General features: G+C 33.8%; 2 protein-coding genes and 1 long non-coding RNA gene across 3 annotated transcripts; 2 read left to right on the plus strand and 1 right to left on the minus strand.

Moving 5' to 3' along the window:
* The first annotated feature begins 104 nt into the window (after window positions 1-104).
* Window positions 105-12,522, plus strand: LOC116777300 (uncharacterized). The gene is made up of 9 exons (XM_032670769.2): window positions 105-347; window positions 543-1,181; window positions 4,029-4,113; window positions 4,347-4,405; window positions 5,520-5,598; window positions 5,947-6,070; window positions 6,298-6,363; window positions 6,521-6,600; window positions 8,497-12,522. Exons 1-8 carry the CDS (start codon window positions 329-331, stop codon window positions 6,590-6,592), a joined length of 1,143 nt encoding a protein of 380 aa, XP_032526660.2. The 5' UTR covers window positions 105-328; the 3' UTR covers window positions 6,593-6,600; window positions 8,497-12,522.
* LOC133319953 (uncharacterized) lies at window positions 6,937-8,509 on the minus strand. The gene is made up of 2 exons (XR_009753417.1): window positions 8,375-8,509; window positions 6,937-8,177 (listed from the first exon to the last, which is right to left on the minus strand). It is a non-coding gene; the product is annotated as an uncharacterized LOC133319953 (long non-coding RNA).
* Window positions 12,523-15,148: 2,626 nt separating the features above from the next.
* On the plus strand, window positions 15,149-17,137 carry LOC116777979 (actin-1-like). Its single transcript, XM_032671807.2, has 2 exons — window positions 15,149-15,556; window positions 15,696-17,137. Exons 1-2 carry the CDS (start codon window positions 15,210-15,212, stop codon window positions 16,456-16,458), a joined length of 1,110 nt encoding a protein of 369 aa, XP_032527698.2. The 5' UTR covers window positions 15,149-15,209; the 3' UTR covers window positions 16,459-17,137.
* Window positions 17,138-18,696: the final 1,559 nt, after the last annotated feature.

The following is an 18,696-nucleotide window of genomic DNA, read 5'->3' on the forward strand; positions in this document are numbered from 1 at the left end:
TATCAACGGAAATTTTTTGTTTAAACTAAAACTTACTTCATCTGTGCTGTTAACCGTCACCTTGTTTGATGTTTCTACTTTCTAGTAATTAAATGTCATTCGAGTGTTAACTGACGTTGCTTTGTGACTTGAAATAGTCATAATACAATTCAGTGTCTGGCTGTAAGCGTCAAGAAGGTCGATATTTAATTTGTTTTCGTGGCATGATAATATAAAATTATCAGTTGGCATAGATGGTGCTAACTCTTCAGGCCGCAGCTGGCTATGAATAAAACCATAATCACATCAAATAAAGAAGGCGTTGGCGATTTCCAATCAACACGGGTAAATGCAGGTTACTCAGGCAGGTAAGCCTTAAACATTTAAAAGTTACTTTAAAGCGCAATTAGCTTTTAAAACGATATCAACTTAAGAAATTTTTCGTTCTATTAAGTTCAAGGTCGTATATCCTATACATGTGGGTACTTAAAAACAGGATAAGTGGAGATTTAATCGTTCATTTATAAAATCATAACTAATTACTATATTGTTATGATTTTCAGATTCAAGTTCCTCTAAAAGAGTCGGAGTCGCGGAACATTTAATCAAATTTAGATCATCGCCGAATTTTAAAATTATGAAAAAATTTATAAGATCCAAAATGGATCATATAGAAGTTACTAATCGAACGGCCCCTGATCCGCCGCCACCTCCAAATGTTCAGCCACCGCTACCCTTGGATCCACCACCTTTGGATGAGAAATATAGTTTGCAAGTTAAGCAAGAGATAGATGATAGTAAATACGAGAACAGCACCAGTGAAGAAGTACCCGAGATACAAAACAGAGAGATAGTTAATGGCACAAACAGTACACAGCAGGAACCAACAGAAAAATCTAAAGTACCGATATGCAGAGACTTCATAAGAGGGTCATGTAAACGTCCTGGAACTTGTCGATACGCACATAAATATGATCTGAGCCAATTAGTGGGAGTATATACGTTTTGTCGTGACTATCAAACATCAGTTTGCACATATCCAATCTGTAAATATGTGCATGCGACTGTATTTGAAGAGCAGCACTTCTATAGGACAGGAGTGTTGCCACCTCATGCATTGGCTCATCATAATAAAGTTAATGTGAACGTAGTCCAACCGCCACCACCACCACCGCCACCACCACCACAACCACAACCACAAGGTAAAATATTAATTCTATAGAAAGTCGCAAAGTGTATTCAATATTAATTTTTTTATATGTGTATTGTATATTATATCAACTAAGTCTTACAAATACAGAACGCTAAGATAAACCTTGTTTAACACAAACTGCTATGAATGAGGCAGTAATATTATCAAAGTAGGTAAAGCTATAATATGCCGTAGATACATACTCATTATCACATTTAAACAGTTCACATATTTAACAATAAAAAGTTATATGTCATTTAAGATAACATCTACATAGTTATAGTATAGGATAATTCATCTCCAGTAATATAGTTATTAATATATTAGTAGATAAACTGATAAGTAACAAGAAAAAATGGGGATATGGATTCAAGTTTAGTTATAAATACACAGAATCCATCTTAGCTCTCGCTGATGATCTCCCAATATTGAGACAAAACCCCAAACACTGTCAAGTAGTATTGGGTGAAATGTATAAGTTATATGAGTGGACGGATGGATTGAGGACAAAACCAAATAAATGTCACTCTCTGTGACTCGGTAGGCGGAATACGAGATACACCTCATACGATCCGGGATTATCGTTAGGAGGTCAATGCGTTTCTACCTTGACGAAAGATACTCCGTTCAAATTTCTATGTCGTAAGATAGATAATATAGGTCGTACTCGACTCTCTAAAAGGAATAGTATATAGCATTTTAAACAATCTTAACAAGGTAGATAAACAACCGATCAATAGAGTCCAAAGAGCTTGAATTTACGATAATTAAGTTATGTCACGTTTAAATTAGACTTTCCTCGACTATGACTTTCATAAAACCTTTTTGTCCAAGAAGCGTCATAAAGGTGTTGAAGTTGTGGTTCGGGTTCGCCCTCGGGATCGCAATAGTTTTGGGATGAATCCAAAAAGGCTATTGGAGCTCTATAAACAACCTAAGAGTTTCCAAGAGATACATCCTGGGCAAATCCCATGATGACGTTGTTACATCGCTCCCAAAAGACAAGGATGCCCCAGAGCTAAAGTCAAAGACTTCAATTCCATAAGCAGTTTATGGTAGGATCGCAAAGTAACAGAGTAGGGTTAGGATCAACAAGGAACGCTAGAGATACGGATATATTAAAGACTTTTATTTTGCAAGACGAGAATACTAAATATAGGACCAAGGCCATGAGTTTAGAGATGCAGAACGAGTGATTAGACGTAGGAGATTTTTGCATCCCATTAGAACTAAAATGGCTCATCTTAATTAGGTACTTCTAAAATTTTATATAAATGCGTTCCAAATTACTCTTCCAAATCATAATAATTTAGTAAGGTGGGGTAAAGGTACCAAAAAAACTTGCTATATCTGCGGTTGGGTGTGATGTAGGGTACTTCTGGATAGCGGTCAATACTCGCGTCTTCGTCTTCGTGGGTTCGTCGTAAATATGTACCCGGTAGAAGTGGGAGCGAGAGGGATACCAAGTAAATCTCTACAACGTACTAAAAGACTTGAGCCTGTCCAGAACTAACATCAGTTCATTCTTATAACGTACTTCGAAGGCAGACCTAGTGGGTTCGTTTCAAATTCGCTTAGTTAGAGAGAGGAGTTTGGACGGTGGAGGTGAGAGTTTAACGCGCGTTAGATTGGGGTCCCTTAAACCTACACCTGGGTACCAAGACCCAGGCACTGTCGAAGCTTCTCTCCCTCCGGTGGACCCGGCACCCGCACGGTGAATCCATGGAACGCCGAGAAGCTTACGCCGTCGTTATAAAGCCTTAAATATTCATTGTATTAGAACAAAAATATTATTAATGTTTATGAAAACACTTGACAACTAGTTCTCCATTATTTCCAGTTTAGGTTATTCAATAGCAGTTATATAAGTTAATTACTGTTACTTACAAAGCCACAGTGAAATAACCTTTTTTATATTATATACTACATGTTACCATTAGAAAGGTATTCATTAGGTTTTAGTGTATTTCGTGTATAAGCAATGTTCTTCTAAATTCTCCTTAGGTGATACCTCGACCAAAATTTTTCAAAATTAGTAACGTAATTTCAATTTTTAAACGGCCCCATCCTATGATTTTCACGACACCTCTTTCTTCTTCTAACTCTTCACGTGTAGAGCTTACGATTCTTTCGGTTTATCTTCATCATGTTAATTGATCTTACCTGTAACAGTATACCAGTTGTAAGTTATTATTTTAAATTTCATTGCATGCTTTAAATTGAAACTCAATTAAATATTCTATCATTATGGTAATTTTACTTTTTTATTTCGATAATCTCTGTGGTTGTTTTGAATAGCATTTCTGTGTTTGTAATATAATCTGAAGATTTATTTCTCTATATATTTTGTTAAATTCCTAGAGATCTTTTATTACTTTTAACAAATATGTTGATATTACTTATACCAAACAATTGTTTGGTTAAATTAACCATTACATCATTATACATAACGAAAAGCAAGACAATATATATGTATATATTTTCTTTTAATATAAATAGTACAATTGTAACATATCGTTAGTTATTCTATTGACTTGGATATAACATTAAAAAATATTACCATTCTGTACTCAAAATATTACTGGACTAACTACAAACAATTAAATGTCTATAAACTCTGAATCACCCATACACTTTAGCTTCCAATGATATATTTTATGTTTAAATATAATTATTTGTTTGTTCATATTTTATTTTGTAAATACGGGATGTTCTAAAAAGAGCACTAAAAAGGTGGTTCTAAAAAGTACAACGTAATTGTGTATAATTTGATTGCTATCCATAAGTCAACAGATATTTTTTTTTTACTATAATAATTCAAACGTATGAAATTAATAAGTAATATATTATTGTTCAGTTACAGACGTCCAGAACAATTTTTCGCATGTACCAATGAGAACGCCAATGATATTCACAGTACCACCTCCGAATTTACAAAACGAGTGAGTATAATGTTGTATAAAAAGTTTTTATATAAAAAAAAAATCTGCACTCATACCAGAAACTATAGTATGGCAAGAGAGTGAATTTTTGTAGCAATTTTACCGATAGCAAGAATTTTAACTGTCACAACATTTTTTTTTTTTTTTTAATTTTTCTGCATAAAATCCAATTGAAATACAGGCCATTCGAACTGATGGGTGATTCAAACTTAAGAAACATTTTCGACTTTCAGAATATCACAAGTTGACCTGACAAATACCAGGACATCGAAAAAATCCTTTTTGGAACACTGTAAGTAGTTTTTCATATGAAATTTATTTAAAATTATCGTTGAAGGGTCCAGTTGTAAACATAAGCCTTTAAGAGCTAATCTCGAAGTAATTAATTATTGCCATAATATTATATAAATAACAAAAACATTGCAATTTTAATATGAAATAAGACTCTGTATTAGAGAATGTTTATACAAAAATAATCTTATTTTATTTACATAAGATATGTTTGACTCAAAAGAAAGTTAAAAATACATAATCGGTTTTTATTGTATGGAAAAACTTTATTTTTTTAATAAGCAGTAACCAAATCATTGTTTTAAAGTCATTGTAAACAAATAATCTGAATTCTGAATAAAAAACTATCGATACATTGAGATCAAATCCCTAAAATACTTTCATATGCCATAGAGGTATCGCACTGGTCCCTTCAACGTCAAAAGCATGAACATGGACTTGAATAAAATAAGAAAATATTGAAACTATAAAAATATGCTCAACACTTGCTTGCGAATTTGTTTATATATAATGAACTGTCCGAGATAAATGATCTTATGTAACTTCACTGTGTTTAAAGTTAAGGAAAGGCTGTGAATCGGAAGCTATCGATATGTCACTCTAACCCCGTCACTGTCACGTCACTAGTTTGATGACAATCTGTGCCAATCTCTCAAACTGTATCAATTGGTTCCTCCCAACATTGAACTATTATAAAGAAAGTACAATGCAAATTTCATAATGCTTTGCTGTGTACTGATAACGATAAGCCTGTTTCGAATTTGAATGTTGTATAGTTGAAGCGCACAGCAACGTATACCGCGGCTTCGTCTCCTTGCTGCAGCGTACTGATGTAGAGCAATGTCCATTCAGTCACTAGCACGAAACGACTAAACTAAGACGCTCTCACCCAGAGCCACAGAAGTGTAACTTCATTCTGAGCCCGTTCCGTTTCTGTCGTGTCTTTGATGTTTCGAGCCGTTGTAGGAGGAGAGATGCTCCGAGCTCACGAGCAAGTGAAGTGATCCGAAGTAGATGTGTATCGTTCTCTAGAGAACTGCATAATGAATGTCTGCCTGTGTGTTTGTGTTTTTCGCCGAGCGAGTGTAATTATGGCCACTTGATTTTGTCTGCAGTCGGCAGCTCGCCCAGCGACCGCGACACCTATGAACCGTTCCCAAAAAAATGCAAACATTGTGATATCATGGATTTCAGGTTTGGTATAAAAGCTTACGCCAGTTTTACATTCCCGTTACAGTTCAAAGTTTACCATTTGCTTCTACTTTGTGTATTACGCGAAATTTAAACGAACTAGTTCAGCCCAGGCGATATTGACTAATACTATTTTGACGCCGTTAAAGTTAAAGAGAACTTAGACCAGATTCAGTTAAACGTTGCACTTGTTTGGCATTTGAATAGACTTTAGTATTGCTTAGAGTTCTTAAAGATTAAAGTTGTATAAAAATGGCTGGTGTCACGAAATTGGTTGTGTCGATAAAGAAAATGTAACTCATTAATGCCCGTAGAAATATTATTAAAAACAACAAACAATGTATTTCGCAGATTGCAATACCACAAAGACGTGGTTGAAAAAATGGAGCTTGCTAGGGATGAAAAAATTGAAAACACATGTCTATTAGAAAGGAAAAAGAAGAAAATTAATGCACTTATATTAACTCTATTCAAAGTAAGTATTTTTATCTGTTATCTTAATATAACGATAGAAGCAACACTAGTAAATGTAGTTGACTTCTGCCGATAAACCACAGCCAACGATACAAGATAAATTGTGTAAACAAAAGCTTTCTATACGTCATCCAGAAAAAGCGACTAGAATGAAATGACCATGTCCATAGAAGTTTCTACTGTTATATGTACATAAAACCCATTTTAATTTTTACATAAATATTTCAGTTGTCATCGAAGAATCAAAATCACAGCAGCGACAAAGAAACCAATCATGGCGGTGATAAAGACAAGGTAAGGAAGAAAAAATTTCTCACACTAACATATTGCCTCATTATAGATAAGGATAACTATTAGACTATTCATTCATTTTTGCATGTTTTTAAAATACTTTTTATATGAGCACAGAGTGTTAATACATCGCAATAATTTGTATGTATGTCTGTTTCAGATGTTATTAGAGCAACTAAGCAGCATCCTCAGTGTCAACGGTAGAATGTCAACCCTTGGAGAGGATGAATAATATTTAAGGTAAATTAATAAACTTGATTTTTAATAACTTCTTATTAGAAAAGCTCATTCATTCAGATCCCTATTTCCCTATGGTTGTTTCATACAGATTTTTAACAAACGTCACAAGGCTTTTGTATGTGTGTGTGTTTTGTATGTGTGTTGAGGTTGATATACGGTTGCCTGTTAACAAATGTGTTACCTGTGAATATAACTTTATGTGCATATATTTATAAATATAACTTTATTATTAAAATATTTTATTGCTTTGAGTTATAAATAATTAATCGTATTGTTTGTTTCGCTTATTTCCAGTCTATTATATACTTAAAATAACTGCTGTATTAAAAATTTACGTTTTTGATATATTAGTCATTATTTCTTAAATTTTAAAGATACTTATGATGTAATTGTATGGAATCTCAGAAAATTTACTGTTTTTATATCTTTGATATCGAACATAAGTTTTAAACGTATTTAAAATTAAAATCTGATTTAGTTAGTTTCGGAAAATATTTTTTTTAAGGAAGAGTTATAAAGAGTTACGAATTCCTTTGTTTGTTTTTTGCGAAGAAGCTTTTACTTATAAACTTAGTATGCAGATTATGAGGGTTAACAAAAAAAAAAAATTGCAAAGGAAAGTTCCACTACGAGAAATTTGAGAAGTAACAATGATTACTTCTGTATAGAGAATGTCACTAGTAGGGACTCGTACTGATCTATTCAGGTAGGTAAAATGTTTATTAGTGTATCATTATGTATATAGCAAACAGTGGACTTGACATTCACAGATCTTAGAATTGAAATTTTAAGAGAAATTTTCTCTCATATTGAGTGGTTTCAAAAAAATCCTAAGAATACTATTTGGTTGCTATAATATTATTATTAGTAGGGGTAAGATGACACTGAATCGTCGTACAAAGATTGTTCAGGTGGAAACCTGACCTGCAAAGCAAGCAAGCTTGTTGGAATGTATTTCATAAAAGTTCTGCATATATTTTTTATAATTTTGTTATGTTGGCACATTGAAGTAGTTTTCTTGGTAAAAAATGAGCTCATTTATTTATTTTTCAGTAATAAATTGTTTATATTTTTAATTATGGAATATTCACCTTTCTGTTTGAGAGATTCAAATGTATATTATTTGTGTTAAATATTCGGTGAAAGAATTAGGAATCCTGTAACACTTAGTCACAAAAGCCCATATCTCAGATATGAGAGAAAATTTACCACATTAGCACATTTTAAAACATAGCTAGTTGAAATTTAAGATACCCACAGATAGTTTTGGAGATAATAACCTGACTTTATTTTTGTCTTATTTAAAAAAAATATATATATAAATCATAGATTTATTGTCTGCAAAAAGACCTTTGCCGTTTTCACGAGAGGTATCATTTATCGGACCAAAAAAATATATCTTCAGATTTTGCCTTTCAAAAAGCTTCCATATTTAAGGAATGAAAGGTTAAAAGCTGGTATTCCGGATGCACCACATGTCAGAATTCTGTTAAATAACAATAACTTTATACATTTAACGGTTAATTTACAATCGTGGGCTTTGCAAAATTTCTTGCTGTATTCCCTTGGCGACATACCTGTGAAATAAAAAGATTGAAAATTACTTGGAATTCGTTTAAGGTCTTTAAATTAGTTTTTGGCGTATTGGATGTGATATGAGTGTCAAGGTCCTGTGTGGCTACTGAGGAACATTTCCTAAAAATTTTGGGTTATATAGCATAGAATAGAAAAACGTTTTTATTCTTATTTAAAATAATAGAATTTGTAGTCTTACTAATAACTATCAGCCTTTGTAAATAGAAACTCGCAGTCCTAGTTATTTTAGAGACTGAAAACATTGTATTTATATTTAAATAGTTTTGCCTACGATTTATTATTTTTATGTATTTGTTACAGGATCGAGCAGACGATAGTCTGGAAGGCGAGACATTAACGCCGGCTCGGTTGTAGTGAACTATAGACATTGGTCCACGTTACAACCAACAAGGAAATAATTCAATAACATTCAGAGTAGTGAGTGATTGTTAGGGAAGTGTCGGAACGGACGATTCGAGTTCTCGCGTACCTCGCCCGCCTCGGCTCCGCGAGTGTGAGTGATGGGACACTGCGAGGCGCCCCACCGACCAGCGGCCCAAGGGTCGCGTGCTCTGAGAGCAACGGCGACTGTCGTTGAGCCATCTAAGGTTGCTCCGGCTTCAACGCTCCAGAAAGCGTTGTTACACTCAAAGGCGATATCGACAGCCTCGTGATCTGGAGCGTGATTCATTACAACCGAGTTACACTGAGGAGTCACACAGAGTGCAGGCCTTTGTGACGACCGACCAATGAGCGAAGCTCTCAGGGTCAACAGAGCTTAAGTAAAACACAGAAAAGTCACAAAATTAAAGCATCTAGTTGACCGAAAGTTTCTAACGGCAAATAACATTTTGCAATGTTATTTTTCAAAAAAAATATCTATTACATTGTGTTTCAATGTGAACTATATTTTTCTGTTGTAAATGGCGTCGCTGTTACAGTAAATTTTAAGGTTGTTATAGTTATTTAATGAAGGTAGTTTTTACGCATAACTTTCCGTGGTGGTGCTTCCAAAAGTCTTATTAAGGACAATTTTAGGGTAGTTTTAGTGCTATCCGTTTCACTGCGCGCTCGTCACCGCTAAGGGAGGGGCGGTTTTTGTTTTTATCTTATATAACTTTATTTATAATGCTCAATATTCTTTATAATAATTTATAATTTTTAACAGTTTTTTTTCTCTGTAAAATCTCTGCCTTCGGCCCTGATTAGGATATTTTAATACCGAAATTGGAAATAGGGAAAAATCTATATTAAAAAAAAATAATCTTATTCCGTACACAAACATCCCGAGTCGATAGTTCTGATCTACGTTGTCGACACCTAAACCAGATAAAATGCTGACTATGCCATAGTCTATTAAAATTTCTAGATTACAGTATTGAAATTTCCATTAATATCAGAAGTCGCGAGATTTATATGTAATGTAATTTTTTGGTCTCTTAGACCATTAACATTTCCAGCCTGATCTGAATATTATATCGCCTGCATTATAATGTACATAGAGCGCCTCGTTTATACAATAGAATATATTTACCAAAAATAATATAGTATAGGAGAGATATATCAGATAGACCGGCTCCGAGGTGGAAGACGCAATATACCAAGTACCGATACAATTTTTACGCCGGACAGTTGTGCCTTGTTAATAACATATGGCTTTAAAGTACAAGTACATTTCAAGGGCACCTATTTCTAGGTCCGAGAAGAAATTTTGCAAAATCATAGTCACATCCCCACTTCGTTACGACTATTCCGTATGTCGTTTTTTATTCGCACTTATATTATCTGCTACCAATGGTTTAGTGCCAAAAGACAGAAAAACTGCTCTTATTGGCTACAATTCTCCTAATTCGGTTATGAAGGGATTTTTTTTTGACTCGTTTTAGTACTGAAATATTTAAAAATACTAAACATTTTGATCATGGCACAAAGGAATTACTATTTCGTCTCTTAGGAACACAGGTGGTGGTCCCACGCTAGAAGCTCTTTAATATTTGATAATCGTTACAATAGTTTATCAGTCTTTCGAGGGAGCTGTACAATAGATTTTTGGCTATTGTCTGTGAAGCCATTTTTTGTTTTCCCTTGTAAATGGGAATTGTTTAAAAGTATTTTTCTTTGATACTGTTTGTGTCTTTTCTCATTTATTTCTTATGGCCACTAACCTAAATACCTAAAAATATATCTACCAAAAAATTGAGGTTTTTGTTTTGACACGTTCAAAACTTTATTTCTATAGTTCTTATGCGAGTAAATTATTTTTTTTTTAATTTTAATTTATTCGTCTGGAGTTTTTCCAAATATCAACAGCATGTCGTGCGTTCAGGTTTCTTGCGAAGGAAGCAAGTTCATTATTTTTGGAGATTACCGCACATTTGTGCTCTTTTATATGGGGCTTTTAATTTTATAGGGATTTGAAAATAGGTTGCCATTCAAATGATCAGCAGTAAGTGAAGAAAATGTTAAACTAATCAATCTTCTTACTTAGTTTATAAGTGTGTCCAATCTTGTAAATAATGTAGTTAACCTCTTTTTCACTGCTAGTTAGAATATACGAGAATTAGGGAGGGTTCATTATTAGGTCATATTGTGTAAGAAAAACTTTATAAATTATTTTTTCTATAAGAACACTAGCGCTAGTTGTAGAAGTTATAATAAATCGATTCTCGATCACACAATGATTTGATAGATTTTCGTCTTAGGTCACGAAAAAAAAATATTCAACGATCTCAGTATTAGTATCTCTTAGTAAGTTGTTAGTATATTAGTTAACGTGCCGTTTGAATGAAACTACTACGTTCCGCCAACCACACACCGCCACAGACGCGTCGGCCACGGACGGCCACGGGTCGTGCCACAGCGGTCTCTATTGACAATAGGTATTCAATGTGAGTTGCGACGCGGAAGAAGCGAACACTGAATGCAACCAGATACGTACAAGCCAAGAGTTAGCCCTTAATAGATGTATGTTGTATATTTTTCTAATACGCCTCAGCTCCGCCGGTCTGTCGTTGCGAGACGCGTGATGTAGACGAGCGAGTACAAGAGGTAACCACAGCAATACTATAATATTAACGAAGCGAGTGTTATGCAACTAATGATAAGTGTAAGTTAATGTTTGCATAAGCGAAATTGCCTTAACGTAGCTGTAATTACATTAGGGACGACCGACTCTGACGTAGCCTTGAGCTCCGTGACTGCCTCCGTACTAGGTTTATAAACGCGGTAGACACAGATTTTGTATAGGATCAACAGACCAATAGACGTCGAGTCGCGCCGCAGGAAGTCGCTATATCACCGTATCTATGGGATGGCGAATTAACATTTCACGTAATTAGCGTTCTTATCAAGTGCACACTATTGTTGGTCGATGTAAATATATTTTATACCGTATTAGACCTTGGTACTTTCATGTTAAGATGCATTTTTCATCGAACGGTCAGTGCGATCCGAACGAGGCGGCGGCGTGTCGCGTGCTTGGGAAGCGGCACGCTTCAACATACATTAAAGGGACGGCACGCAGGTCCGCACTGTACCGTGAGCGTGAGCTCGCGGCCTCAGAGGTCACGCCCTCTCTCGTTTTGATCGCACTCGCCTCACCGGGTTGTACAAACCTTTTTAATGTTTTGACGACTCGCCCTTGACTTTTAGGGAACATGAATTATTTTGAATTCCGATTTATATTTTTATTTGTATAACTCCCCGTGCATGAGGATTTTATAAAGTACGATACTACTCTAAGATGTTTTTGATATTTTTAATGTGGAATTTTAGTCATCGCTTTAGGTTTCTTTACATATTTTAATATTACCGCGTGCTCCGACCGCTTCTTGATAACAAGCTGAGCTCCGGTGTGACGTCACAGTGAAGTGCAGAGCGGACAGTCGGCGCTCTGCTGTATTCATATATTGTAGCGTGTGAGAGTTCCCGCTGAGTCGACACGGCTGTAATAGTAATAACTACACAGAGCAGGTCGACGCGGAGGGAGGCGTACGTTGTGAGTTTGTGTATCAAGAGCGGTGTATGTTTGTTTGTATGAGGAATAGCGTAGCAACGTTTTATTGAAATACAATTTAATTATCCTATTATTGTTTTGTTTCAAACTCCAAATCATATACCTTTAAGTTTTCTTTCAATTTATTTGGGTAAAAATAAAAGGTTTGAGGCCGACAACCAAAAAAAAAAATCTGTGCATATTTAGAGTTTTTACCTAACATTTATTTTAAGTAAAGCGACAACGACATTTGTAAAATTACATCAAAACGCTTTCAATAACAATTATTATAGTGATTGAAATATTTTTTTTAATGGATATAGATAATAAATAAATATATACATTATAATATATATTAGTCTTTTATTAATTTCATTGTCCCACAATTCCTCAAATAACGATTTACCATAAAGCTTTGTTTCGTAAAATTATATGATTACATCAAATAGGTAATTTCGTTTCAACTAATTCGTTTTATAAATTTCAATAAAAATGAATTGGTATGAAGAAAGTTTTTTTTTATAGTAAATCATATTGTAAATGATATTCTTGAAGTACCCTCATATTAAAACTAATTTTACTTTTATTCTAAACATATGTCACTAATATATTTGTGTTGATTTTCTATCTTATTGACGCTCCACGAGATCATTTTTTACATCTTTGGAAAGATGTTAAGGTTTTAAGCCACATTTGGACTATTTGTAACTTTTCTGCCTGAACGCGTTGTATCCTATACGCAAGTTTGCAATATTGATTATTTGAAAATTATGTGTTCCTATTATGAATCCTACTCCATTACGCTTTTGTAGCATTGCCCGCCTTAAATTCCTGACGTCATAATAATTTTGTATCACTTGCCAAAAGTCTTAAGTAAATCTCAAAACAAGCCCGGGTGTAATTTGAGGTCTTCGTTAAGTCATATAATATATAAGGCATATAAAAGCATTCAGTTTGATTTCGTGTCATAGTGTAATTATGTTATTTTTATGACTATCCACTACTACCAACTACATCTTGGATTTAGAAATGCCAATTTTTTTTTTTTTTTTTGTAATCTTTTTTTATTATTAAGTATTATAACGATGACTGCGATTTGTCATTGTTTTTATTTTTTTCATTTTATTGTTTCTCCTCCAAAAACATTATTTTCATTTTTAAAATATTTCTAATCAATTTATGCTTTTTAAAGCCAAGTTGTCATGGGCTAATGATGCAGTCATTTAATTTATTTATTTTTAAACATATCGTGTACGCATTTATATTAGAACCGATTATATTAATATAATCTAGAGAGATCTCATTTCATTATTATATGAAAATCTAAGAAACAATTTATTGTTTATGGTATCGTTTTAAGACAGCAAAAGTCCATCGCTTGGATCCAAAACCAATTATCAAGTTACACGTTAATTTTCGCTGCCAGTGGCAAAAAAATTTTTTGAATTTTTTTAATTAAAATAAATATTCCAATGATTTATTTCTTTAATTAGAGTAAGAAGTCCTAAGTAATTTGACAAGTCGGCTAAGCTAAATCAATAATTTACCGGACAATGATTTATGTTATCTTTAACTCGTCTCAACTAGGATAAGTCAAATATTATTTATGACAAGACGTCTTATCATAACCAAGTTCATGACAATGAATCTGGATTTATACTGGCCTCTGTACATTTAACTATCTGTGAGCCACATTCGTACAGAAGAATGGTCACACACCTATTCCATACTCTGTCAGCCACGTTTTCATTTATTACGTTGTTAATGTTGCAATATAAAATTTAAGAACATCACAAAAAACTAGTTGTAAATAATTGAACGTATTGTTTATTAATTAAGATTATTTTCTGTTAGCATTACAAGTAATTACCAGTTTTTTTACTTTAAATATATCTGGCAATGCGAATGTTTATGCTAATCAAGGTTTAAAAGTAGCCTTGTTTTAGATTTTGAACCGAATTTATCCCTAATTTCACTCACCTTTGTTGGTAGTCAACCCGGCAGCGACGTCATGCGGGGAGCAAGTCTTTAGGTTTTCAGAGCACGGTGATGTAAGATTTCTGAACTGTTAACGCAATAATAAATGCAATTCCTTTGGGTACTTACTTTTTCATTTCAATGTAAATAAAAAAAAAATTACAAACTCGATTATATAAGAAAATCTATTCATCAACCTAGAGGTTGTTTTTAAGATGAATAAACTGTTATCTTGATATATAGTTGGAATCATTACTATTATTATACAACCTTTACTGTACCTACACCAAAATTAGAAAAAAATCTATAATAATAGACGGTCAGAAAGAAGCCTCAGCACCAATTGGCAGTTCTTTTTCAAAACGGGAATAATGTTTGCAAAACTTTGTCTTGTGAACAGGAATATGCAATGGTTTGCGAGAAATATGAGACAATCGGCAAAAATAAGAACTTAAGTATTTACTTAAATAAAATCGACGGCGAGTGGAGACGTATGGAAGCCACTTAAGCTCGTTACGAAAGTCAGTTATGTGGTCATCTTCAAACCGATTGTGAGGCATAAATTATTTGTATATGCTTCTTTTTATTGAAGCTGACTTTGGTCAAATTTTTGAAGCTTTTGCCAGCATAATTAATTATAGAAAGAATAAAATTTGCCAGTATAGATTTAACCGGAAATATATGTCATAGTCTTAATCAGCTCAAAGAATTTCCAATATTTCGCTAATTCAAGTAATTTAGAAAGACCTTTAAATTTAAAGGTTGGTCCAGATATATGCCAAGATCGTTCACAGAAACATAAAACAGCAAAGCTACATAGTTTCAAAGAACGAATAAGAGGATCATCACTTTAATTGATTCTCTCAACCAAACGGGGACTTACAAATATAATAACTTGAAATTCAGATAGGTTTATGGACATTAGATTTTTTATATTTGTACCTATATTTTTGTAAACAAACCTCCTTTATAAATTGACGTTGAAATGCAATTACTAATTGTCAAAAAAAGGATATCGATCTGAGTTAGTAATTGAAGTAAAACAAAAGGTATTTAGAAGAATATGGCTTTTGAAAAACCAGCTGTTGTTCTTGATAATGGTAGTTACTATATTAAAGCTGGGTTTGCTTGTGACAATCATCCTGTTGCAATATTTAGATCAATGGTTGGGAGGCCAAATTTTTCACAGAGAAGTCTAGGTCAAGAATATTATGACATATTTATCGGTGACGAAGCTATTGAGAGAATAGAAGACTTGGAATTATGTCACCCGATAGTAGAGGGAAGGATTGTCCATTGGGATAATATGGAAAAAATTTGGCATCATGTATTTTATAGAGAATTAAAAGCGGCACCTGAAGACCGAGCTGTTATTTCAGCATGTGGTCCCACAGTAGATATTACAGAAAAGTAAGAAATTCGTCACATGTGTTCTAACTCAAAATGGGAATAGAAGTAGCTTTTATTCATTTTTGTAGGCTCTATAGTCTCCAATGATTTTTAATAAGCTTTTCCATGATAAAAAACAGTATTTTTTAACTTTTTTCAGAATAAAGTGCTGTGAAATATTTTTTGAGACCCTTAACTCTCCGGCATTATGTATACAGCCACAGTGTTCTTTGGCAATGTACGGTTCTGGAACTACCACTGGACTATGTGTGGATATCGGACACGCCACTACAGATGTTATACCCATTTTTGAGGGAGGAATGATGAAATACGCTCACATGAAAACAAATTTAGCAGGAGTGCAAATAGCAGATTTCATTAAAAAAAGTTTATTGGATCGCAGTGGTTCGCATACAATCAAGTCCCCGAGCACTTTAGAGGACGTTATCAAAAACTGTTTATATGTAACAAGGAACTGTGCTGTCACCCGAAAGCAATATCTCAAAAAGTACACATTGCCTGGTGGTGAAGAAATAGATGTCAGTCATGAGGCTTTTATGGCATCAGAACTATTATTTCAACCGGATCTCGTTAAAGGCGAAGCTACTGATTTTTTACCCTTGCATGAAGCTGTTATTACGTCTGCTTTGAAATGTGATGATGAGTTAAGGTTAGAATTATACAACAACATAGTTCCTTGTGGTGGATTGGCTACGATTCCAGGGCTTAACGAAAGATTGGAACTAGAGATTGTTAAGCAAGTTGATAAGCCCATCGCAATACTGTCTTCACCAGAAGCATATGCTGTAGCTTGGTTAGGCGGAGCCACGTTCGCAGGGCTGGGTGATGCCCAGAAAATGTGGATATCCAAAAAACAATTTGAAGAATATGGGGAAAGAATTGTGAGAAATAAATTTTTATAATACAATCTCCCGTGTGAGCTCTAAATATAAGTCTCGTTAAATATACATTCTCAGTTAGATTAAATGTCTGTTCTACTGAGGACTAAGACCAGAGGCTTCTACAAAACCATTTGCTCACAATGTCATGGCATGTGACATTAAAAACATGCTAGATTGCCAGACATGTCACAATGCAAAAGTACCCCGTAGGGATGGGAAACGGTATGTGTTAGAGCGTAATTCGATAAAATATCTTCAGAACGTGACTATAAATAGAAAATATTACAAAATAAAAGCGTTTTTGACCTTAGATGTTTGTTAAAACTTACTAGGTTGTTACCTAGTTTTATGTCGGTATCTGTAAAATATGAGTCATTTCATTGACTGAATACATTTGATTGTTATAGCTTTAAATAAGACATTACGTTGTAATAACCAAAGGAGGTGAATAGAGGTCTATCATCTAGGAACACATTACTAATAATTGCTAGATATAAAACTATATTCTTTTTGCGCAGATGGCCATGTTGACCATGCTCGTCAACATTATACGACTGTACTATATAATATCTTGACTGAGATTTGCACCACCATTGTTCTTGGCAACGCTTGTACAAAGCTTGACACGTAGAAACAAGATGGAAACAAAATAAAAATGAAGTAATTGATTATATCGTTTTCATTTTCAGTTATTGTTAAACTTACCAAAAATCCATTACAGCTCGCGTCGTGTCCTACAATTTAAGTATTCTATCGATGTTATAAATTACTAAAAATGTTTATAAATCTTTGTACACAATAAAGGATTATGTAATTTTTGTAATCCACTGCTTGGCGAATTTTAAGAATTTACGTCATGTCCGATAGTATAAGGCATCCTCAAAATAATGAATACCTCATGAGGTGGCGCACAGACAACGTTTTGTGGTTTTAGCGTTGTATTGGAGGCGGTTCTTGATCGAGTGCCACAACGGATTCATGACCTCCAGGTGTCAGTCAACAAGTTCTAGAGTGTCAGAGCTTTGTAGATATACCTTTTATAAGAAACCTTCGCTACTATTTTAACACAATGTTATCGCGATAAATATAAAAAGGAATTGCTTTACAGTGAAAAATTTAAGCGGAAAGCGTGTCACCAAAGTGAAAATGTCGTGATGTGTTGTGGGCTCGAGCTGATATGGAATATGCAGTTCAATATACGCATCAACGTTTTGTGTAGGTACCGACGACCATGAGAATAGTCCGAGACAGACCGGAATTATAATATTTTGATTAATATAAGTCATCACATACTTTAACGTTCTTTAATTTCGCCAGACAATGATTATTACGGTATTTTGTCTAAGATATAAGAGAATTTAATTCTTTGTTGTGTTTTGTCTGAAATATTTTTCACAAACAGAAAGTATATATGGGAGAATTGACTCATTTTTACACACTTTACACTTAGTTTTCCAGAATTTGTTCTATATATATTTTGCATAATATTCTGATACGCAACAAATTGCCACATTGTTAGTAATCCAACAAACTGGTTCAGTATTCTTGATTATTTTTATTTCTTGTTATTGTTAATAAAGATATTTAGTTCTGGACGCCTTAGCTGCCTGTTATACTGAATTTACTGATACTTAAAAATAATAAATAAGCTTCAACTAGACTAAAAAGGTCCGTCTTCTTCGTCGCTAGCTTTTGTAAAAGTATGTCCATACTATATGGGCCTATATTATAAGAAAATAACTTGGTAGGTAATATTCTATACATTATATTATAAAATTACTTTCGGGAGCATATGAAGGAGACTGCAACCAAACTTGTGTTTAAAATTCAAACCTCCTTGAAATATGGCAGAATGCTTTCCTGTTAGATGCAATTTAAGATTGGTTCAACTTTCATGGATGCCTCTCTACAAACTATCCTGAGTTTTGTTAGTCTTTTGGCTAATATAGTAAATATATTCTCGGGACAGATATTGGATAACATTAAATTGTCAAGAAATTTGTGGTATTAGATGACTAAATAAGGAAATAAAGGGTAAGTAGAGAAATAAAGTATTCGGGACATTCGCTTTTGCAATATTAGAAAGCACAAGTCCGACTTATTGTGGAGTTATAATATCAAATCCTCTGAACCACAGAATTGACTTTTATCATTTGACTATACTGTATCCTATACTCACTGGAATCTTATAAAATTGTGACCTCTTAACGGGTGTGGGCTCTTTTTGTGTTCTATCGTCAGATCTACGAGGAATGTTCT

This window comes from Danaus plexippus, chromosome Z, assembly GCF_018135715.1.
Source record: "Danaus plexippus chromosome Z, MEX_DaPlex, whole genome shotgun sequence".
Lineage (NCBI taxonomy): Eukaryota > Metazoa > Arthropoda > Insecta > Lepidoptera > Nymphalidae > Danaus > Danaus plexippus.